This window comes from Sciurus carolinensis, chromosome 9, assembly GCF_902686445.1.
Source record: "Sciurus carolinensis chromosome 9, mSciCar1.2, whole genome shotgun sequence".
In the NCBI taxonomy this organism is placed as follows: domain Eukaryota; kingdom Metazoa; phylum Chordata; class Mammalia; order Rodentia; family Sciuridae; genus Sciurus; species Sciurus carolinensis.
The window spans coordinates 139,725,187-139,748,339 of NC_062221.1; the positions used below are offsets into that span (position 1 = coordinate 139,725,187).

A 23,153-nucleotide genomic window follows, 5' to 3' on the forward strand; every position below is an offset into this window, starting at 1 on the left:
GTTGGTGGACTTGGGTCTCAAAGTGTCCTCTTACCCCCAGCAAGAAAATCTCAGCTCGTGGATCCCTGAAAACATCAAGAAGAAGGAGTGCCTGTATTTCGTGGAGAGCGCCAAACTGTCCGACGCTGGGTGAGTGCTGCGCTCTGTGGCTGAGGCCTCCCTCCCCTTCCTCTGCTCCCACATAAGGCCCCGTGTCCTTGTGTCCTCGCCAGGCTGAGAGTCCCTGAAGCATCTCCGGGTTACCCCAGGAGCCTCTGGGGGAATAGGCTGAGCCGCCCTGCTTGGCGGGTGGGGAGACCCGGGGCAGAGGGTTTGGGCGACTTTTCCAGGGTGGCAGTGTGGCTGCCCAGGACTCAGGCAGGGGTTGGGGCTCCAGCTCCTGCCCTGGAGCAACTTGCTTCCCTGGAAGCGAGAGCCATGGGGTCCAGGAATGGGAAGGGCCTTGTGGGAGGACCACAGTCCAAGCTCCCCTGGCAGGGGAAGGAGCCGAAGTCCAAAGAGTCCCAGTTGCCACAGGGCCCTGCCACCTTCTTCTCTTCCTGCTGGAGCCCTCTGCCCGGGCATGGCTGCCAACCCGCGTCCAAGGCAGCTGTGGACTACTCCCAGTGGGGGCTGCCCGTGAGTTGGTGAGCAGAGGGTGCCTGGGGCAGACAGCAGGTCCATTCCTGTCCTGGCTGCAGAGCACTCTGGCCAGGCCGCCTGTTGGTGTCCCGGAGCCTCAGCCCTCGGGGTGCCTCGCCTCCAGCCGCAGCCGTGCAGTGCGGTTCCACGGGGCCACCTCCTTGCTTCTCCCCCTGCTCTTTGGGGAATCCCACTAACCCTCTGAGGTCAGTTGCAGACGCCAGCTCTGCTGTGTGACCCCCGACCCCTGGCTGGGAAGTAGCTGCCCCCACTCACTGTGTCCTCTGCTCTTAGCTCTGCTGGCCGCCACCCTGGGCTGGGGCTCAGCAGCTGACTCTTCTGCTAACGGCAAGCTCTTTAGGGACTGGGACCAAGGCAGTGCCACTTTCTGTGCCGGGCAAAAGCTGGCATCTGGCTGCTGCTTGCTGACTGGCCCAGAAGGAGCCATGTCTTGTGGTGGGAAAGAGGAGGAGCAGGAGGCAGCTCAGACCTGAAGCAGTAATGTCACTCCCAGGCCCCGCGGCCTGCCTGGGGTCACTGTGAGTGCCTGTGCACAGACCTGGCTCCAGCCTGGCTCCTGTCGATAAGAGCCTCATTGCTCCCCTGGCGTGACAGGGACAGGTCCTCGAGGGTGAGAGGTTTGCCACAAAGCCTGCCTCATAGCTTTGTGGCCAGTTACCTGAGTACACCTGCACTTCACAGGAGGGTCCAGTTCACAGTACGCATCAGCTCTCCATGCTCCTAGGACTCAGGCCCATTCAACCAACCTCAGATGGAGAACTTTTGAAAAAAGTGTTACATCTGTCCTGAACGCTCCAGATTTTTCCTTGTCATCATTCCCTAACAACCCAGCATAGCAACTATGTAGTAGCTTTCACATTGTGTCAGCTCTCAACGTCACCCCGTGGCTTGAAGCATGGGAGGAGGTGCGAGGCTCTATGCAAATACTGCCCATTTTGGATAAGAGACTTGAGCATCTCTGGTTTTATGGGAATTCTGCAAGCCATCCTCCGTGGACACCAGGGACCCCTGTGCAGAAAAAGGTGAAGGATCCCACATGGGAGGAGTCCTGACAAGCCCAGGGGAGGGCGCGTGGGTCTGGACCGGCTGCCGATCTGCTCCCACGTGTCCACATGCTGGCTTCGCTCAGAGGCGGAGCAGGGGAAGCTCCCCATCCCCGGGACAGGTGGGTCCCAGAGAGAACCGGGATGCTCTGGGGCCACGGAGGGCAGTGTAGACTTCCGGGCCCCTTAGGCCACACCACGTGTCAGTGACCCACTGAGACTCCTGGGCTTCTGTGGTTGTGGTCAGGGCTGAGGTTCATGAGAGCAGAAGCTCCCAGCTCCAGCGGTGAGGGGGAGCAGGCTTTGGGCAGGGCTTCACCCTGGGATGCCCGCCAGAGCCATAACCCAGGTCTGTGCTGGGGTTGGTCATATAGGCACCTGCCAGCAGCCACCCAAATGCAGACTCCCAGAAGGAAATAGGAGTTCGGCATGGACCACATGGACTATGGGACAGGCTAGGCACTGTGAAAATAGGGCAGGCTGGGGCCAGTTCCCAGAGCCAGCCTCCCTAGAGGTGGCCGAAGGACAGTCGCCTGAGCTCTGTCCCGCAGAATCTTTCTGCCTCGCAACCAGGAGGGAACCCAGCCTGTGGGAAGTGGGCAGGCGGGTTTGCACTGCTCCGCCCTAGGAGTGGATGAGCTGCCCCTGTCCTGCAGAAAGACAGGGACAGAGTGAGTGGCGCACATCATTCACCAGCACGCAGCGAGGACACACATTTATTGATATGCCCGGAATGTCTTCATCGGCCCTGGCCCCGATGGCCCTCAGCTCGGCACGGTCTGTCTCCTGTCCATCTGCACCACTGCCCCCTAGTCTGGATCTCTCCCTCCTATTTTGTCACTGTTGGCCTCTGACCTTGCACCAGCAAACAGGAGGCTGAGATGGGGGCCCGGAAGGTCTGCAGCCTGAAGGCCCTGGAGCTCAGGAGTCACCCTCAGGCCGGAGGTCGGACCCAGGCTGGAAAGCGACTCCAGTTTCCCTTGGTGGGTGCTCCTGTTCATGCCTATCAAGGCCAAAGGTTGGACCAAGCAAGGTCTCTGACTATTTAATTCTGGGTCAGCAGCCCCAGCGACGCTTCCTGCTCTAGCCACCTGGAGGACACCAGGGATGACCTCTAACCTCCTTGGAGGCCGAGGACCTGTGAGGCCTCATCCTAGGGATTTGCACACCTTATTCCAGGGACTCCTTCCTGCCTTGACCAGGCCACCATCTGTGAAATGAGGTCGTGTGGGTGTTTGCTAAGATCCTCGCAAACCTGAACTGCCTTGTCTCCCTTGCACTAGGGTGGGGCGGGGAGTGTATGAATTTTCCCATGGTAATGGTGGGGAAATGGAGAGTTAGCAGCGTCCAGGATTCCACAGTGGACAAGGGGCAGGACCCGGTTCTGTTTCTCCTGTTTCCATCCCCTTCCCCTGGACCACCTGGGTCAGGTTTCATCGGGTTTAGACTTTTTCTTTGAACTGTACTTAGTCTGCTAGGTCATTTGTTACAGCAAAAGCAGGAATCTAAAATATATGCTGACTCCCAATTTAACAAGGTGTAAAGATCTCCTCTCACTCCCGACACCCCAGTGAATAACAGCAAAGGAATCGGAGGACTGCACCCAACCTGGAGATCTGCGGGAGGGGTCCTGACCCCACCTTTGTGGCCCCAGGTGGTGGGGCCTCCTTGTTACTGGCAGGAGGGGTGAGCTGACTGGCTGTCTTCGCAGGAGGGTGGTGTGTATGTGTGGCTACACCCGCGAGCAGCACCTGGAGGAGGCCACCAAGCCGCTCAGCTTCCGGGGCAAGGAGTGGGACCCGAAGAAGCACGTGCAGGAGGTGCCGACGGACGCCTTCGGTGACATCGTCTTCCCTGGCCTGGGCCAGAAAGTGGGCAAGGTTGGTTCTGCCACTCTGGCTGTCTCACTGAGGCTGAGCTGGGGTGGCCCCGTGGTGACACGTGGTGGCAGATTTCCTGGGGTGAGGGTGGGAGGCTGGCAGAAATCCAGGTGTGTGGAGCCCACCACACTCCAGGGAGGGAATGGGGCAGGTGGGGCCCTGCCGGCCGATGAGCTCTGGGTTTATCTGCCCAGCAGAGGGGACGTGTGCTGGGCTCCAGCAGGCGCGGCTGCAGGTGGAGTGTGGGCTGGGTGGCCCTGAACGGTGCTTTCGTCAGAGTCTGGGGCTGTAGGAAGTATGGATAGGAACCCGGGATGTGGGCATGCTGGGGTGGGCTCATGAACAACCGCGAGGGCCTGGGAAGGGAGGAGAGGCTGGGGGCTGCGGGAGGCCACAGTGGAGGCTCTGGGCAGTACAGGGTGGAGTCCAAGCTGAGCCTTGGGCCTGCACAGGGCCGGGAAGAAGGCTGTGGGGGAGCCCTGGCCCGCCAGGTTCTCCAAGACCTCCGTCTCAATGTGGTGCCCACTGAATCCAGGCTCAGTCATCTGCATTGCAGCAAGCCTTCTGGAAGCTTCTGCTGTAGCTCTCAGCCCACCGCCCTGTCAGGATGGGTGCTGGTGCCATTTGTTTTTGTGCTGGGCTTCTGGAGCCCCTGAGGTTCTTCACAGTTGGGTGTGAACTTTCCCCTTGAATACCTGAATGTCCCTCATGGCGATGTCCACTTGGCTAAAGAAGTTGAGCATGGGGTTCCAGGCCCGGGAACATGCCGCCATGCTTCCTGGGCAGCCACCAGCTCCCTGGCCAGCCTGCATCCCAGTGTCCCCTGTGGGTGCTGTCAGTCCCCTGGCTCATCTGACCTTACCAGCAGGGGGAGGCAGTCCTGTGGTCTGGCTTTGATGAGGACAGGGGGCATGGAGAGTCCCACCTTCATTCACGGCCACGGTGGGCACAGCAACAGTGGGTGGATCTGGGCTCAGCTGAACCTGAGCCGGTGTCCTAACCCAGCATCCTCCTGGCTCCAGGCTCCTCCTTGCAGCCTCTGACAGGGACGGTCACCAGCCAGGGACAGTTAGTGACAGGGGATAATGCTTGTGGCAGTGAGCGAGAACCCTGGACATGCAGGGGCCTTGGTCATGTCCGTCCCCAGGCGTGTGTGCCCACGGAGTGGATCCACAGCCCCTCTGGGGGCCACGTGGCTCTTGTCCCAGGAGTGAACTAGCTGAGGGCCTGCCCTGGTCCTGCTCTGCTCTGTGGGCCAGCTGCTCTGAGGGGCGGCGGGCAGTGACCACTGTGGTGTCCATCAGAGCTTCAGTTGCAATGTGTGGCCTGTTTGCTTTGGGGACACTGTGGCCACTTTCTGGGTTCTGCACCATCCGCCTCTGTCCCTCGAGGCCCATCTCAGGGGGAGTCCTGGCCAGGCTGTCTCCTTTGACAGCTGACTCACCAAAGGGGGAGGGTCCTCCTGGGCTCACAGCGTGTTCTGGAGGGAGAGGGCCATGCGGGGCTGGTGGGGAGGGCAGCGTGTGGGCCAGGGATAGAGGGGCTCTGGACCCACGAAGCCCAGTGTCGTGCTGGGGCCCACACGGGACAGGGGCTGACCGAGAGGAGGTGCAGGAGAGCAGGAAGAAGACGCAGATGCAGTGACCAACTACACCCCAGGGAGACACAGGCCCAGTGGAGAGGGAGACGCAGGGTCAGGGGGTGGGGCTGTCCCAGAGGGTCCCAGAGCAGAGGACGAGGAGGAAGAGGTGCCGTGGGGAGCTGGGGACTCAGGCTTTGCAAAGTTGAGGCTGGTTCTCCCCAGTGGAGGCCTGGGCCTGGCTCAGGCCTGGCTTGTGGGACCTGCCTCCTTTTCTTCTTCTCACAGCCCATGTCCAGCTGGACACCGCTGACACTTTTCTTACTGGGTCTGAACCGAGGTGCACGATGTACCCCTGCCCAGGTGGGGCCTCCCAGGCACTGCTGTGCTCTCTGGCCCTCCTGCCCCTCGCTGTGCCATCAGGCCCTGGGGCTTGGGCAGGCGGCCAGGGCAGCCCCACTGTGTCCAACAGGAGGCCGCCGCCACTGCAGCAGGGCCCTCCCTGTCCTCTGCTCTCCTGCAGTATGTCCGCGTCTCCCAGGACACACCCTCCAGCGTGATCTACCACCTGATGACCCAGCACTGGGGCCTGGATGTCCCCAACCTTCTCATCTCGGTGACTGGTGGAGCCAAGAACTTCAACATGAAGCTGAGGCTGAAGAGCATCTTCCGGAGAGGCCTGGTCAAGGTGGCCCAGACCACAGGTGGGCCCTGAGGCCCTGTCTGCAGACAGTGGGTGTGGGCAGGCCGAGTGGGCCATGCTGGGGGCCAGGCCTCGAGGACTGGAGGTGCCACCAGGGTGGCTGAGTCCCCGTCCCAGCTTGGTCACACTCCCCAACCCTCAGCTGCCACAGCTTCTCCCTCCATGTCCAGCTGCCCTGGACTTGCCATGGGGTAGGACTGGCTCCAGGTCATAAACCACCAGCGACTCAAGACCTTGACACCATGAGCACCCTTAGTGACCGGGAGGGGCCAGAGGAGATCAGCGCCAGATGGGCTGACCATGGGGACGTTGGCGAGACCGTGTGTGGCTGGGCTCAGCTGGTTCCTGAGTGTCAGGGGAGGGCCTGGGTGTCCTGCCTTTCCTGTGGACATTGGATCACCTCCTGAGGGCACAGCTGGGTGCCAGCAGGCAGGGGCTGTGAACCACGGATGGCGTGAGACTCCTGCTGCCCCGCTACGCCTAGACTTCACGGGGAGGTGGGCCTCATGCCTTATGCCCTGGTGACCTGGATAGGCAGACACGGCCGTGCCTCCAGAGCGGGGTGGCCCTGGCGCTTCCTGGCTCTGGCTTCAGGTGAGGGTGGGAGTACCTCACCGGGTGCCATCTTAGCCACAGCACTGCAGCTGAGTCTGAATTGTCTGCCTCGCTCACGGCTCCTCACTTGCTGGCAAGGATGAGCAGTTGTTCCTTTCAACCTATAAGCCCCAGATTTTCTGGCCTCCCTGCCTTTCCATCTTTGCTTATGGTCTGGTGGAGCCTCCTCTGGCCCCGGCCTGTGGGATGTGGCTCAGTGCAGCTAGCCATCTGCCAGGTGCACTCGCAGCCGCACAGACGCTTTCCAGACTGCCCCTGGCCCTGCCTTGGTCTTATCCAGGCTCCACGCCGTTCCCTTTTAGCTTGTACCACCAGTTTCCTTGGTGCCTGCTTCCCGGCCCCAAAGCCACAGATGCATTTTAGGTTTGTGTGTGCAAGGGTGGAGGGGTACAACACCATGCCCGGCTTCTGGGCACGACCTCTGAGGCTCTGGTCAGCACACCACCCAACCAGCAGCTGATGGCCTCCTTGCTCACAGGTCAGAACTGGGTCCACCCACGTTTTGTCTCTGTTCCGTCGCAGCTGGGCCAGCAGACCCTGCTTGGGACCTGCGGCTCTCCGAGCACGGTGGGTGTGTGTCCAGGGCGCTCATCCTGGTGTCCTTCCATTTGCCTGCATGCAGTGACTGAGGCAGCCACCTGGTCAGATGGACAGTGGACAGGAAGAGTGTCCCCTACAGGGCCACCAGAAGCCACGTGGCAGCAGGCAGCACATGTGGTCCTCCACAGGGAACAGGGTGGAGGGATCAGGAGCTAGGACAGCCTCCCTCCTGCCCCTGCCTGGAGAGCCCCTGAGTGCGGGGAGCCCCGAGGGCTCTGGGTATCGGTTGTGCCTGGTGGGGTGTGCGTCGGGCCTCCGGGGCCTGCCCACACTGTCTCCTTTCCGCAGGGGCCTGGATTATCACGGGGGGCTCGCACACTGGTGTGATGAAGCAGGTGGGCGAGGCCGTGCGGGACTTCAGCCTGAGCAGCAGCTACAAGGAGGGGGAAGTGATCACCATTGGAGTGGCCACCTGGGGCACCATCCACAACCGGGAGGGGCTGGTCCATCCTACGGTGAGCACCCGCCAGCCGCTCGCTTGGAGGCGCTGGGAGGGACAGTGTGGCAGAGGGAAGGCGGGAGGCCGCTGCGAATTGCTGGGTGTTTTCTGGAAGGCGATGGGCTGCTCTGTCTGCACCCGCCCTGCAGAGGAGACCCAGGCCAGGGCGGCTGGCTTTGGAGGTCACGGTGCTGTCTCCCCACTCCGAGTTCAGCTGCCCGGATTCTGCTGGCTCTTCTCTGTGGACGGCAGAGGGTGTGCCTGTGTCCCTGTCCTGGGCTGTTGTGACAGGGTCGCAGACCTGGTGGCTTGAAGAGACAGAAACTTAGGCTCCCGCGGTTACAGTTCTGGAGTAAGAACTCTTGGCCTGGGTTGGGGTGTAGGCGGCACTCGCTCCAGAGGCATGGGTAGGGTCCTTCCTGCCTCTTCCAGCCTCTGGCGGCTGCTGGGAGTCCCTTGCTTTGTGCTTGTGTTATATCGTCCTCTGAATTCTCTGCAAGGACCCTTGTGTGGCATTAGGGGCCCACTGGGTTAATCTGGGCTCGAATGGAGATCCGTAGCCAACCTCTGTGAAGATCCCTTTTCCAAGGAAGGTAGCGCTTACAAACTCCGAGGATTAGGACTTGGTGTCTTTATGTGGCCTCTGTGTCCATTCCACATGCAAAATCCATCACCCTGTCTCCTGGCCCTCCAAATCGTCAACCCTTCTTAGCACCAGCTCAGACTTCAAAGCCCCTCGACATGTCAGCAGCTCTCAAGTCCTGCCACTGGACTCAGCTCCCAGGCTCCACGTGCTAGGCCGAGCCCCGGACCCAGAGAGGGAAGTGAAGCACCGCAAGCCTCTTTGGGGACTTCTGCTGGAGCCAGAGGGGATCTCAGCACTGGCAGCGCCGGTCTGGCTCAAGCGAGGAACAAAGGGCACAGTTTGTGGGCTCCTCGGGGGAGGCAGGGACGCTCCTGGTGCCCTCAGCTATACAGGACTCCAGGCACCGCTTGCTACCATCTCACGTCTCCACCCAGGGGTCCCTTTGTGACTTCTCTGCGATGGTGTCCCCTCACCACTGGAGCCCCGCCGTCTGGGCAAGCCTCTGGGGCTACCCCAGGAAGTGCGGAGCTGCTGTGGCTGCGGCTGGCTTTTCTGCCCACCACGTAGGCGCAGAAGGCTTGCAGGCTCCCAGCCCCCCGCGTGCCGTCCTGCTCCTCAGCCTTGGAGACCACACCCTCTAACCCTAACGTTCCCGTGTCGCTGCTAAAGCCCTGCGTCCAGGAGCTGGCCTGGCTGCTGGTTCCCTTGAGACATGTGCCTCCCTTAGCCCTCAGGGGTCGCTGACCGTGTCAGTCCCCAGGCCCCAAGTCTCTGTCGGGGTTGGAGACTGTGGGATCCGTCCTGGGCAGAGCTCCTCACCTGAGCACCTGAGCACCGGAACCGTGGTGGGCTTCCGAGACACAGTGGAGGGACAGGCACCTCAGGCCGCCACGGGCCTCGTTCTGAGGGGTGCGGAGGGAGCAAAGGGTCCATGGAGCCCATCAATTCGAACTCCAGCAGGGAGAACTTGCTAGGTGAGGACACTGGGGAGGTTCTCCTTGGCTGGAGGCTCTGCCCTCGGGCCCCGGCTCGGGCTTTACTTGGGTACCATTTTCTGCCCTCAGGGTCTTTGTCTCTTCTTTGGGGTCATCAGCCTGTCTTCTGCCTGAAGGATTTTGGGATCTTCTTGCATTTTGTCCTTTCTGTTCCTTCCAGTACAAAGGGTCAGTGTTTTGGCTGACATAACATTTGCGGACGCCTTGCGGGTCTCCTGTGCCAGTGGCAGGGGTTTGGCCTCCTAAGCTCCTCCCTGGGTAATGCCTTCTCTACTCCTGGCTTGTGCTGCGGCGGTCGAGAGGACCCACAGTCACACGCTGCTCCCTGCAGCCCGTGTAGAGGGCTGGCCTGCCCGCCGGCGGCCTTCTCCCCCGAGTCTGCTCTCCTAACCGTGACTTGGTATTTCAGCACCATGCGAAGGCCAGATAGACTGAGACAGACAGACAGTTTCCCGAATTGTCAAGTCCTGGTTTTGCTGCCTGTCAGTTTTTCCTTCCATGTATCTCTTTTTGTGTGCATTTTATGAGAAGCAGCAAAAAGAAACCAGGCCACACCTTGGTCGCTCTGCTTGCACATCTCAGCCGCCCGAGGGCGCCACCTGCAATGCTGCCTTCCACACAAGGCAGCTCGGCTTTCTGCAGCTGCATGCGGGCTCTCTTCCCTCCGGTTTGGATAACACAGTTCTCGTTTCTTCTGAGGCTCCACCCTGTAATGTTTGTCCTTCCACCAAAATTCAGTTTGAACGACACATGTATTCCACCCCCTTGGCCACGCCCCGGCTCCCTGTGAGCCCTGGCAGCCATCTTCACGCCCCAGCTCTACTGAGAGGCTGTTCAAGGAAACTGAGGCTTTTCCTCTCCTGTGCCCGGAATTCGTCCCTCCTCTACCCACTGCCCAACTCGAGCCACTCTCACACTTAGGGCTGTTTGTTATAGCAACACCCCACCTCCTGACACCAACATCTGTGCTAGTGTTCTGCGGTGGCTGTAACAAGTCACACAGACCTAGAGCGACAGACGCTTCTCCTCGCGCCAGGCTTCAAAGGTGCGAGAACTCAGAAGTCAGTGCCCTCTGGTCAGAAGCAGGGCGTTGTGGCCGGACGCCCTCCCCCCAGAGGCTTGGAGAGCTGCTCCCTCCCTCTTCGCACCCCGTGGTGGCCGTGTGGCCTCCTCCTCAACCCTGTGGGTCTCCCTCTGCCCCACCTCAGGAGGACACGAGATGGCCTTCGGGGCCCACTCAGGAACACAGGCTGGCCTTCCTGGGTCAGGTCCTTGGCCAGGTCTGCGAGGGCCTCTCTCCAGATGACGCACCGTCCCCAGGCTCCTCCCTGGGGTGCGTCCTCCAGCCGGCTGCCCGCACCCGGGCCTTCAAGGTGTGGGGCTTGTGCCGGTCTGTGTGACGCTTCCCTGCGTCTGCAGGGCGGCTTCCCGGCGGAGTACGTGCTGGACGAGGAGGGCCAAGGCAAGCTGACCTGCCTGGACAGCAACCACTCCCACTTCATCCTCGTGGACGACGGCACCCACGGCCAGTACGGGGTGGAGATCCCCCTGAGGACTAAGCTGGAGAAGTTCATATCGGAGCAGACGAAGGAGAGAGGGGGTGAGTGGGCAGGCAGAGGCAGCCTGCTGGGCAGTGCCAGGACGCAGCTGGCCCCGCCATGCAGGGTGCTTGGAGGTGTGGTCGAGACGGGCTGCGTTCCTCCCCCTCCCCCTTACCTGCTCCAGCGGGGCTGTCTGCGCTTCTCCTGCCCCTTCCACCTGGGAAGGGACCAGCGTGGTCGGCAGCTTGCCTGCGTGCCCTCGGGGGATGTCCTAGACCACTCCACGGGCAGCCTCAGGCTTAGAGTTCAGAACAGGCGGCAGCCAAGATTCGGAGCGTGACTGACGGGCAGGCTCCAGGACTTTGGGAAGCACGAGCAGTGTTTTGTGTAGGTCAGAGGAGGTGTGGAGGATTTGGGGAGACCACTGGCGTGGTGCCCAGGCTGTGTGGGATGCCGCTGGGCAGTGGCTTTCAAGTGTGCTGGCCTCGCCCAGGGTCTGACTTCACGGGTCTGTGGGGAACAGAACTTGCTTCTCGTGATTTCCTGGGTGATGCTGAAGCTCCAAGACTGGGGGCCACCCCTTGAGAACCCCGCTGTGACTAAGAGAACCCGGTGGGAATGTGCTGGCAGGTGGGCTTGCTGCCAGAGAAGGGTTCCTCCGTCGCCTCGATCCCCTGTTGCTGGGCGGAGGGAGAGTTCAGGGGCGGGGTAGAGGGAGCAGGGAGGCCGAGGGCCTGCTGGACGTGCTCCTCTGGGGGGCCTGGACTCAGAGGCACCACGGCAGGGGTTGCAGAGGAAAGCAGGTGGTCACAGTGGACCGCTGGGTAGAGAGGACAGCATAGCCCGAGGGGCCGGCTCTGGTGGTCCCCAGCCCCGCCCCTGCCCTCCCACCCTAGAAGGCCACAGGCGTGGGCTTGGTGACATGGAGCTGCTAGGGTGGGAAGAGTGGCCCCAGCAGGTCCGTGCCCCTCGCTCCTGACTGGCTCCCTGCTCTGCCCAGGTGTGGCCATCAAGATTCCCATCGTCTGTGTGGTGCTGGAGGGCGGCCCCGGCACGCTGCACGTGAGTACTGGGAGACAGGTGGGGAGCCCCAGGTGGGACGGGGAGCACCCAGGAGGATCCTGGGTGAGAAGGGTGACTTGGGGGCCTGAGGAGTAATGGAGGCTCCAAAGGGGCCTGGAGCAAGAGGGGGCCTGCTGGCTCTCTGCTCCGGGACTCCTCCGGGGAGGCTGGGGGCCTGCTGGCTCTCTGCTCCGGGACTCCTCCAGGGAGGCTGGGGGCCTGCTGGCTCTCTGCTCCGGGGACTCCTCCGGGGAGGCTGGGGGCCTGCTGGCTCTCTGCTCCGGGACTCCTCCGGGGAGGCTGGGGGCCTGCTGGCTCTCTGCCCAGGCTCCCAGGAGCGTTTTCAAAGCACAGTCCTCACTGCCACCCAGGCCCTGGGCTAGCAGTGGGGTAAGCAGATTCACCAGGTGGCCTAGTGCTGCACCTGGACCTTCCTTCTGGGGCCACTCCGTGTGTGCTCGGCCCCCTCTGTGGACACTAGCCGGCCCATATGTTGCAGAAGGGTCTGGATGTGGGGCAAGACCATGGGGATCCGCTCATGGCCTCGTAGAGAAGTGCCGGTTTTTGTTTAGGACTCCCGGGTGGAGACGGACCGCTGGCTGGACCGTGTCCTCAGGGCGTTCTGCCCCCCAGCTGAATTCCATCCCCTCTGTGACGCTCCTGCTGTTGGGGCGGCGGTGCTTTCTTGCCCCAGGGCAGGCCCTGTGTGCAGGCAACATCCTTCTGGGGGCCACGTGTGGCAGGCCCTTCTGGTAGCAGAGCTCACACTGGGCCCCAGATCTCCTCATGGGATGGGCTCCCCTGGGCTTTTGCGACCAGGGTCCTTGCAGCGTCCCCCGTGGAGACGGCGCTCATGTCTGAGTGTCCCTGGGAAAGTCGTGACCCCTCTCATGAAGGTGTGGCGCCAGAGGCCTGCCTGGGGGCATTGTGGGCGTGTGCCCACGGTGCTCAGGGTCGCCCTGTCCTTCAGAGCATGAGGGTCTCCAGGTGGTATGTGCGTCCAGTAACTTCCATCCCAGCAGCAGGCCAGCCCCAGCCTTCTCTTGGGTTCCCTTCAGAAGGTGCCGGAGTTAGCAGGACTGCCCGCCTCACACTGGGCCTTGGCCTTGCAGACCATCTACAACGCCATCACCAACTGGCACCCCCTGTGTGATTGTGGAGGGCTCAGGCCGCGTGGCCGACGTCATCGCCCAGGTGGCCAACCGGCCGGTCTCCGAGATCACCATCTCCCTGATCCAGCAGAAGCTCAGCATGTTCTTCCAGGAGATGTTCGAGACCTTCACGGAAAGCAGAGTTGTCGAGTGGACCAAAAAGGTGGGGTAACAGACATGCAGTCACCAGGCGCGAGACTGACTCTGGAGAGGCTGCTGGCCTGGAGGGACCGGGTGGCAAGGGACCTGAAGCAGAGTCCAGAGGGTCTGGGTGGGTGGAGGAGAGGGAAGATCAGACCACGTGACTCCAGGCCAAAGGACAGCGGCTGAATCTCTCCCTTGCAGAGAGGGGGCTAGCAGGACTCCGCAGGGCTTGGGAGCGCTTTTTTGCACCAAGAGCTGGTGCCAGGGTGCTGGGGAGGACGGGGCACTGTGGAGTGCTGCAAGCACAGGGTACCGCGGCTGAGATGGGGCAGCAGGGGCGCTTCTGGGAGACAGGAGTGGGGGGCTGGGCGTCCAGCCTCTTGGCCACAGAGGTGCATTAAAGGAGTGAGCCTCAGAAGCAGCCAACTCCCCAGGCCAGAAGCTGGGCCTTGGGTGGACCCCAGTGAGCTCTGTGGTGACCCTGGTCCTCAGCCATGCCCTGTCCTCCCCTATGGACGGATCCTGGCTGGTCACCCCTCCCCAGGAAGTCCCTGCCCAGCCTGGGAAAGCAGGGGCAGAAAACCCACCCAGCACCTGCTAGTTCTTGGTCACCTGACCTACTACCTCCCACACTTAGAAGCCCGGGCACTGGGCCTCAGGTGCTAAGGTCACCTGTCCTCTTTTCCTGGTGGGATTCTTGGTAGGGGGTGATGGGTACCTCTGCCTCGTAGTTTCCCCCACAGTGACTTGAGGGCAAAGCTGTGCACACCTTTCACGCAGCCCCTAAGATCAGCCGGTCGAGAGTGCTTGGACACTCAGGGCCAAGGCGTGCCCTGCAGGGCGGTCTGTGGAACACAGGGCTGCCTTTGGGTTCTGTGGGCAGCCAGGACCCACTGGCCACAGACCACGGGACACACTGCATTGACCATCCTGGCCTCTGGTTTGTTGGGTGGGGGGTCAGAGAGGACCTGTTCCAGGACTTGGGCTCTGGGCGGGTGGTTGGGAAGCAGGGGCTCTGTGATGGGTAACCGGGTGGCACGGTGACCTTCTTCAACTTTATCAAGGGCTCAGAGTGACCTTGTTCCGCGTGGTGTTCTGTGAGGCTTTCTCTGTCCAACAGGGGAAAGTCGTGAGCTCCCCCGACCTCAGGCTCCCTCGCGTCTTTCCTCAGGACCGCGGGACCGGTCAGACAGGCCTGGAGCCTTTTCTCAGCTGGATTATGAATTATTCAGGCAACTCTCAGAACTGAATCAAGTTCGCCGTTGTTGGGAAGTGCCTATTTTAAAAACCCACTCTCCATCGCTGACTCAAGGCCCTGAGAGTGTGTTTGGTGAAAACCTGCCTCAGGGGTCCCCGCCGCTGTTCTTGCCCCATCGTCAGACTTCGCTCAGGGGTTCTGTCATTCAACAAGCCTCGGAGTGGGGGTCTGTGCTGGGTGGCAGGGACGATGGGATGGCCTGCGCCGGGCTCTCTCTGCGGGGGCACCAGTCACGCGGGGGTCAGGAGGAGGGGCTTGCCTCCCCCTGTGCCGCTTTCGTGTGGTGAGAGGGTCCGTGGAGCTCAGCCTTGTGAAGTGCTGGTTGGGTTCAGGGAGCGAGGTTCAGGCCGACGAGGGCCCGGGCGTCGGGGCAGAAGCATGAGGGCTGGACCGTGGAGCATGGGTCACACTGGGCCTTAGAGATGGAGGCTGGGTGCGTGAGACCTGCAGTGGGGGAGTCTGTGCAGGGCTGGCAGTGTGGCCAGGCTGACGGGAGAGGAGGCAGGCAAGGCCGGGGGCCACCCTGGGGAGGTGTGGGAGGGTCTCAGCCGCTGAGGCACCTGCAGTAAGGTGCCTGTGTGGAGTGCCACCTGGCCACAAGGTGAAGGGTTTTGAGGAGGACCGGCCGCAGGAGCATCTTCCCGGAGGTGTTGTGACAGATGAAAGACAAAGAGGCCAGACCGGTGGATGGTGTGTGGGTGGATGGATGGATGGACACTTGGATGGTTGGACATAGCTAGACAGACATGTGGGTGGACAGATACATGGATGGAAAGCCTGCCAGTCAGCTAGACAGAAACATGGGTTGATGGATTGATGGATGTCTGGAAAGAGAGAGAGACAGACACACGTGTGGATAGATATGCAGACAGGTAGGTGGATAGTAGGTAGGATGGACGGATGAATGGTCAGGCAGGGTGGGGCATGGCTGGGCTCAGACAGGACCAGGAGGGGAAGGCTTGCGCAGCATACTGTCTTCGGAAGACTCCGTCATCCTTGAGGCAAAGATGCTGGACACTGGGGCCATGCTTCCCACCTGATGGGCCACTGCCCCGTGACGTATCTGGTCCTCATGCATCTCAGCGTCTGAGTGAAAGAACGGTGGCCCAGCTCACGCAGGGCAGGCAAGGCTCACGCTCAGGGTCTGGCTGCCCGTTGGAGACCCGATTCCAAGGGTCCTTAAAGGAGAAAGGACATTCACTCGTTACTTTGTATCTCACTCGGACAACTTTTCTTGCAGATCCAAGACATTGTTCGGAGGCGGCAGCTGCTGACCATCTTCCGGGAAGGCAAGGATGGTCAGCAGGATGTGGACGTGGCCATCCTTCAGGCTTTGCTGAAAGGTGAGGGCCAGGGAAAGTGGGAAATGGGGGAGAGTCCAGAAGGTGAGTGCTCAGGATGAGGGACCCCAGACCCAGGGTGCTGATGCTCCTCCTGAGTCAGAGGCACTGGTCAGAGGTCAGCTGGCCGTGAGCCCTGCCACTCACGCTCCTGCCTACTGGGAGACTCAGCAGACTCCTGAGAAGATGAACTCAGAGACCTGCACTGAGACACGTTATAGTCAGACTCCCAAAAGACAAGGCAGACTCCTGAGGACAGCAGAAGAGCAGCGACTCACGCACAAGGGCGCCTCAGCAAGGGCTGCAGGTGTCACTTCAGGAGCCATAGAAACCGTGGAAGCACTAAAGCAATTCTGTCACCCAAGAATCCTACACCCAGCAAAACTGCCCTTCGGAAGTGAGGGGGCAGTTCAGACGTTCTCAGCCAAAAGAACGCGGAGGGAGCTGGTTAGCACTGGACCCGTGGTGCGGAGACTCTGGAGAGACCTATGGAGTGAGGTGAGAGGACACTAGAGAGCCCCTCACAACCAGCCCAGGCGAGGAGGACTCCACGCAGGTGCACACTCGGTCTTGAAAGGCAGCATCATCCTGACGATGGTCCGTAACTGCAGGTTGACAGTCAGAAATCAGCAGCAGAAGTGATACTGAAAGTTCACAGACCTGTGGAATTAGCACACTTTTCAACCACCAGTGAATTGAAGGAGACATCAAAGGGGTATTATGAAATACTCAGAAACCACTGGAAATGAAAATTCAGCATACCAAACTTATGGGGCACACAAAAACAGAGCAAATGGGGAAGTCTTCATCTACGAACGCTTACATTAAAAAACAAGGGGATCTAGCTCAGTGGTAGAGCACTTGCCTAGCACATGCAAAATCCTGGGTTCAATCCCCAGTATACTGCAAAAAAAGAAGAATGGATTTTTAAAAAATAAGAAATACCTCAAGCCAACAACCTAACTTTAAAACTTAAGCAACTAGAAAAAATAGGACGAACTAAATCCAACCCAAAGTTTGCAGAAGGAAGGAAATAGTGAAAACAAGAATAGAAATCAATGATACAGAGAACAGAGAATACCAAGGAGACCAAAAAGTTGAATCTTTGAAAAGATCAACAAAATCGACACTCCTGTAGTTAGATGAACGAAGAAAAAGAACAAAAACTGAAATTGCTAAAATCAGAAATGAAAGTGGGGACATTACTACTACTAATATGAAGGGTTATATTAGTATGAACAATGATACACCAACTAATTGGATAACCTAGATGAAATTCCTAAAAACACAAAACCTCCCAACACTTAAACCATGAAAAAATATAAAGTCTGAGTAGACCTATAACCAGTAAGGAGATTGAATCAGTGACAAAAATTCTCCCAATGAAGAAAATCCCTAGATTTGTTGGACTCACTGGTGAATTAACCAAACATTTAAAGAAGCCCTGACACCAATCCCTCCTAAACTTTTCTGAAAAATTAAAGAGGAGGGAAGACATCCTAACTTTATGAGGTCAAGCATTACCTTGACCCCAAACCCAGACAAAATTGCTACAAGAAAGGAAACTACAGAACAACATTCCTTATGAACAAAGATGCAAAAATCCTCAACAAAATACTAACAAATGAAACTCAGTAGCATATTAATAGCATTATACACCATGACTAGGTGGGATTTGTTCCTGGAATGCAAGGTTGGTTTAACAGCTGAAACTTGATCAAGGTAATCTCTACATAAACAGGACATGGAAGAAAATCACATGATTGTATCAATAGAGGCAGAAAAGCATTTGACAAAATTCAATCCCCTCTCACAATAAAGACACTCAGAAGACTAGTAACAGAAGCAGAGTACCTACCATACTAAAGCCATATGTGCAAAACTCAGAGTGAACATCATGCTCAATGATCCAAGACTGAAAGCTCTTCCTGAGATGAGGAACAGGTAGCTCCCACCACTTCTACCAGATGCGTGCTGGGGTGGTGAGGCAGAGCAATCAGGCAGGAGCAGAGGGTAAAGGGCATCCAAATTGGAAAGAAGAAGTAATATCATTTGCTTGTCAATATGATCTATGCAGAAAGCCCTGAAGTTTCCAGAAAAAAAAAAACAACTCATATAACTAGCAAAGGAAGTCAGCAGAGTTGCAGGACGCAAAGTCAACTCAAATCAGGTGCATTTCTATACGTGAACAATCTGAAAAGGAAATTATGGGGAAATCCCATTTACAGAAGCATCAAAAACAACAAAATTTTCAGGAATTAACCAAGGAGGTGAAGTTTGTACAAGGAAAATTATGAACCACTGCTGAAAGAAATTGAAGAAGACATAAATAAATATTTATTTTGTGGTGCTGGGGATCAAATCCAGGGCCTGGAACATGCTGGGCACGTGCTCTACTGCTGGTCTACATCCCAGCCCTAAGAAGACATAAATGAATGGCAAATGTGCACCATCACAGGCTGGGAGACTTAGTGTCAAGAGGATAGCAGTACTACTCAAGCGATCTACAGATTCCATGCAATTTTTATCAGAACTTCAATCACATTTTTTTTTTTTTTCAGAATTAGAAAAGCCCATCCTAAAATTCATGTGACATCTCAAGGAACCCCAAGCAACTAAACCAGTCTCGAAAGGGTATATCAGAGTGGGAGGACTCTCACTTCCTGACTTCAAAGCTTCCCTCAAAACTGCATTCTGACAGCAGCGTAGCACAGGTATGAAGACAGGCAGAGATCAGAGGGACGGACAAAGTCCAGGGAAATCCCTCACACGCGTGGCCATGGGGCTTCTGACAAGAGGACTGTCTGCAGCAAGTGGTGCTGGGAAAACAGGATGTCCACCCTTAACATGAAGAATCACCACCAGGGGTCAAAGACCTACCTGTGAGACCCCAACCACGAAGCGCTCGGAAGAAGACAGAGCGAGTGTCATGACATCAGATTCAGCAGTGACTTCTTGGAAATGATTCCAATGGTTTAGGAAACAAAAGAAAAGTAGACAAACCAAACTCATGAGAACCAAAACCTGGTGTGTCACAGGACGCTGTCAACAGTGAAAAGGCCATCCACACGATAGGAGGAGATTCGCAAATCCCACATACAGCGAGGGAATGACAGCTGGGCTATAAAGAGAACCCATACGACTCAGCAATTAAAAACCCCAATTGAAAACAGGCAGCAGAGCAGGGCACGGTGGCACATGCCTGAGATCCCAGTGTCCAGGGGACACAGCTCCAGCTTTCAGGGTTAGGAGGCTCTGGAGATGGATGCATGGGTGGGCTCAGCACCGCTGAGCTGCTCACTTACAGCGGTCAGGGTGGCGGGTGCCGTTTCTGTGTTTAGCCACAGGTAGGTGGGTCGCTTGCCATGCTTCTGCCGGGTCTTGCTCCTTTGCTGTTCCTGAGAGTCCCCGTGTGGTCACCTGGATCTGGACTTGGACTCGGATCACCCTGTGGCATAATAATAAGTACTTTTTTTGAGAGTTTCATGCCTACACCATGATTGATTTTCCCATTCAACTATGATGGACATTCCAGTGGTTTCCAGTTGGAGCTACTGGCCTGGAGCTGCTGTTTGCTCTTTTTCCTTGGGTGGAGGGTCTAGGAGAGGAGTTACCAGTCTTCCTAAGTGTGTGTTTTCCGAGAGAAGCAGGGTGTTTGCATGTGGCGCTGGGTTAGGGTCAAGCTTCTCTTCTACAAATAACTACCCACGCTTCACTCAAGTGGGATAGAGCACAGAGATCGCTGGGGGCGGCCAGGCCGTCTCAGCCGGGAGTGCTGAGTCTGGGTGTCCCGGCGAGGACCACCCTCCGGAGCCCCACACGCCCTTGGCGTGGTGAGTTCTTTCCTCCTGTCCCTGCCCACCTGTGGTGAAGGGGTGTGGCTGGCCTGGAGGTGGGTGCAGCGTGGGGCGATGGGTGAGCCAAGGTGATGCCTGGACCCCGAGAGTCTCTGCTCCAGCCCTGAAGTGAAGGAGCTTTACGTGGGTGTGGGTGTGGCTCGTGCCGGCCGAGTTTATCCCTGAGTCACTGAGAGGCAGCCCACCACCCTGTCCCTTGCTCCCCTCGAGCCCAGGGTGGAAGGCTGACTCCCGCCCCTCACCTGTAGCTTCCCGGAGTCAAGACCACTTTGGGCATGAGAACTGGGACCATCAGCTGAAGCTGGCCGTGGCCTGGAACCGCGTGGACATCGCCCGCAGTGAGATCTTCACTGACCAGTGGCAATGGAAGGTGAGTCCCGTGGAGGGCCTGACCGGGCCCACACGAGCCCTCCTTGGAAGCCAGGCCAGGCCCTGGGGTGGGTGATCCGGGTCAGCTCTGTCCTCTCCAGACTGGAGGCGAGGGAGCCCTGCCAGGCCACTGAGGTCAGGGCTCTGCCGGCACCACCCAGTGTGGCGGCCACCCCCACGGTGCTCACTCTCAGCCCTCAGATCTGCACCCCACGATGACGGCCGCCCTCATCTCCAACAAGCCGGAGTTCGTGAAGCTGTTCCTGGAGAACGGGGTGCGGCTGAAGGAGTTGGTCACCTGGGACACGCTGCTCTACCTGTACGAGAACCTGGAGCCCTCCTGCCTGTTCCACTGCAAGCTGCAGAAGGTCCTGGCGGAGGAGCACCTGGCCTGTGCGCCCGCCGCGCCCCGGCTGCAGATGCACCACGTGGCCCAGGTGCTGCGCGAGCTCCTGGGGGACTCCACGCAGCCGCTGTACCCCCGGCCCAAGCACAGCGACCGGCCGCGCCTCTCCCTGCCCGTGCCTCACATCAAGCTCAACGTGCGTGCTGGTAACCCCGCTGTTGGCTCTGCTGGGCCTCGGCCGTTGGCCTCTGCACGTGGCTGGTTTCCATTAGAGGAGAGGTGTCTGGGACTGCAGGAACTGTCACTTAGTACCGCAGCCAGCCGGGTAGGGGCGTCTGCTTAAACCACAGAAATGGACGTCCTCACCGTCCTGAAGGCTGGAAGGGCGAGGTCACAGTGCCGAGGGGCTGGCTGTGGTGGGGCGACACTTCCTGCTGCAGCTGGCTGCCCTCTAGCTGGTCTCCAGGTGGCGGGGGTGGTGGAGATATGGATCTCTGGTCTCTTTTTCTTGTAGGGTCACCAGTTCTGTGGGATTGGGGCCCCGTTCTATAACCTTGTTTTAACACAATTACCTTCTTAAAGGCCCTGTCTCCAAATCCCAAGGTCGGGTCACACCACAGGTTAGGGCTTCTGCAGAGGAATCTTGGGAGGACACAGCAATGCTCTTCACATTGCCTTCCAGAAAGTTCCTGCTGGGCAGGGAGGAGATGCCCTCTGCCGAGCCCAGGTGCAGCTCCAGGTGCTCTCGGTCTTCCTGCAGCTGGGTCCCACCTGACGTGCAGGTGTGCACCTGGCCGGCAGAGGGGTGGGCTCCTCCGTACTAGGGAAGGTGCCCCCTCGTGGGTGCTCACCTGGACAGTGTTCACCTAACCTGAGCGTGGCAGGTGTCTTCTGGAGGGAGCCATCTTTGACTCCTGAATCAGGTGGGTGGTCAGTCCTTTCAGGGGAGTGGAACCTGCTTTCCTGCTGTTTTGAATCTCAGCCTGGCTGCAGTTCAGGCGAGCTCACGAGATGCTGCAGTGTTTCCAGGGTTCCTGCAGCAGAGGCACAGCCTGTGATGGCAGCTGCGTCTGTCATGTTCCGGCCTTGGTTCATGGTGGCTCTGTGAGAAGCGCACCTTTTCATTCTCTGCTCTAGATGAGCTCCGTGGCTGGAGCGAGTGCTTCCCACCGGTTTGGTGGCCTCCTGTGAGTCCATCTGGGCCCAGTGCCCTTTGGCAGCCGTTCTCACAAATCGCTATCTCGTCTGAGATCACATCTGGCTTTGTGTTTCCTCTGCTAGAAAACTTTCTGCTTCCTCCAGGGTGTGTGACCCGTCCCTTTCCCTGGGTGAGCCAGGCCTGGTGCTGGCGGGGACATGGTGGTAGCTGGGTTTGCACAGTCCCAGTTCTGCCCTGCCTGATTCCAGGTGTCTGGGGAAGGCACCCAGTTGGAATGTGCTTAAGAACCTCCAGCCCAGAAGCTCACACTTGACCATATTGCAGCTTAGGGAACGAAACCGATTTCTTTACAAGGACGAGCCTTGGGGACATTCTAGGATCACTTAGGGAAGTGGTTTGTGTGTGTGATGGAGATCTGAGAACAACTTCCTGTTTGTGTGTGATGTGGGGATATGTTCTTCACCTCTGGGAACTGCTTCCTGGTCATCTGAGAAGTGGTTTGTGTGTGATGTGGGATATGTTGTCCCCCTCTGGGAACTGCTTCCTGGTCATCTGAGAAGTGGTTTGTGTGTGATGTGGGATATGTTGTCCCCCTCTGGGAACTGCTTCCTGGTCATCTGAGAAGTGGTTTGTGTGTGATGTGGGATATGTTGTCCCCCTCTGGGAACTGCTTCCTGGTCATCTGAGAAGTGGTTTGTGTGTGATGTGGGGTATGTTGTCCCCCTCTGGGAACTGCTTCCTGGTCATCTGAGAAGTGGTTTGTGTGTGATGTGGGGTATGTTGTCCCCCTCTGGGAACTGCTTCCTGGTCATCTGAGAAGTGGTTTGTGTGTGGTGTGGGGTATGTTGTCCACCTCTGGGAACTACTTCCCGGCCCTCTGAGAACATAACAACTTGGCTGGGAAGTCGGGTTCTGGTGCTGCTGGATGGGCTGAGTGTCTGGGCTGTCCTGTGCTGCTCAGATGGACACTTGCTCTCTCTGGGGAGCTGCTCTGCAGGAGGCACGTGAGGCGCTCGCAGAGCCCACAGCGCAGGCCTACTCACTGACTGCAGAATGCACCTGCTGGAAGGAGCTCGCATGCCACCAGCAAGGCTTGGAGCTCACGGAGTGTTACAGGGTCTCACGGTGTTAGGGAAGGAGGCCGATGGGTATCCCCCTTTCCCCGTGTCTTCCGTGTCTCTGGAACAGTGGTCCTGAAACTGCAGTGTGTAAGAATGAGCTTGGGGTTGCTGCGACCTCAGGCTATGGGCTCAGTCTCCTGGGACAGTGTCCCTGGGTTGGGGTAGGGCAGGACGGCGTTCCCACCAGCCCAGGCTCTGATCCCCGTGGGGCCTCTGCTGCCACCAGGTGCAGGGAGTGAGCCTCCGGTCCCTCTACAAGCGTTCATCCGGCCATGTCACCTTCACCATGGACCCAGTTCGGGACCTTCTCATTTGGGCCATCGTGCAGAACCGTCGGGAGCTGGCAGGGATCATCTGGGCGCAGGTAATAAGATCGCTTCTAGGAACACAGCTGTGGGCAGCCCTGTGGCCCATGGACAGAAAGCCCACAGCTGTGGACAGAGTGGGATCGGGTCACCCAGGACTTAGGCCCAGGGCTGCAGAAACAAGAACCTTGCTCAAGGAAGGAAAGTAGCTGTCAGAGAGGCCTACCAAGCAAGCTTCTCATGGCCAGGGCCAAAGCTTGAGGGCAGTACTGTCCTCTGTGGCCCATGCAGGCCCTGGTAGGCTAGTGTACATGCTGTGTTCATCCTGTCCACTAGGGACGTTGTAGGGCAAGCAGATGGCTCCATGGGTCAGTGCAGTTGACGGCCATCAGCACCAGGTTGTGTTAACCTGTGGTCA

At 58.5% G+C, this 23,153-nt stretch overlaps 1 protein-coding gene across 1 annotated transcript in view; it reads left to right on the plus strand.

The window, feature by feature from the left end:
• The window catches only part of Trpm2 (transient receptor potential cation channel subfamily M member 2), a 53,490-nt gene that overhangs the window by 3,236 nt on the left and 27,101 nt on the right, over nucleotides 1–23,153 (plus strand). Inside the window, 12 exon segments of the mRNA XM_047563205.1 lie at nucleotides 41–129; nucleotides 3,397–3,565; nucleotides 5,668–5,848; nucleotides 7,351–7,517; nucleotides 10,502–10,682; nucleotides 11,624–11,685; nucleotides 12,798–12,821; nucleotides 12,823–12,999; nucleotides 15,479–15,581; nucleotides 19,684–19,805; nucleotides 19,999–20,346; nucleotides 22,657–22,794. Of these exon segments, the coding sequence (XP_047419161.1) occupies nucleotides 41–129; nucleotides 3,397–3,565; nucleotides 5,668–5,848; nucleotides 7,351–7,517; nucleotides 10,502–10,682; nucleotides 11,624–11,685; nucleotides 12,798–12,821; nucleotides 12,823–12,999; nucleotides 15,479–15,581; nucleotides 19,684–19,805; nucleotides 19,999–20,346; nucleotides 22,657–22,794 (1,761 nt within the window).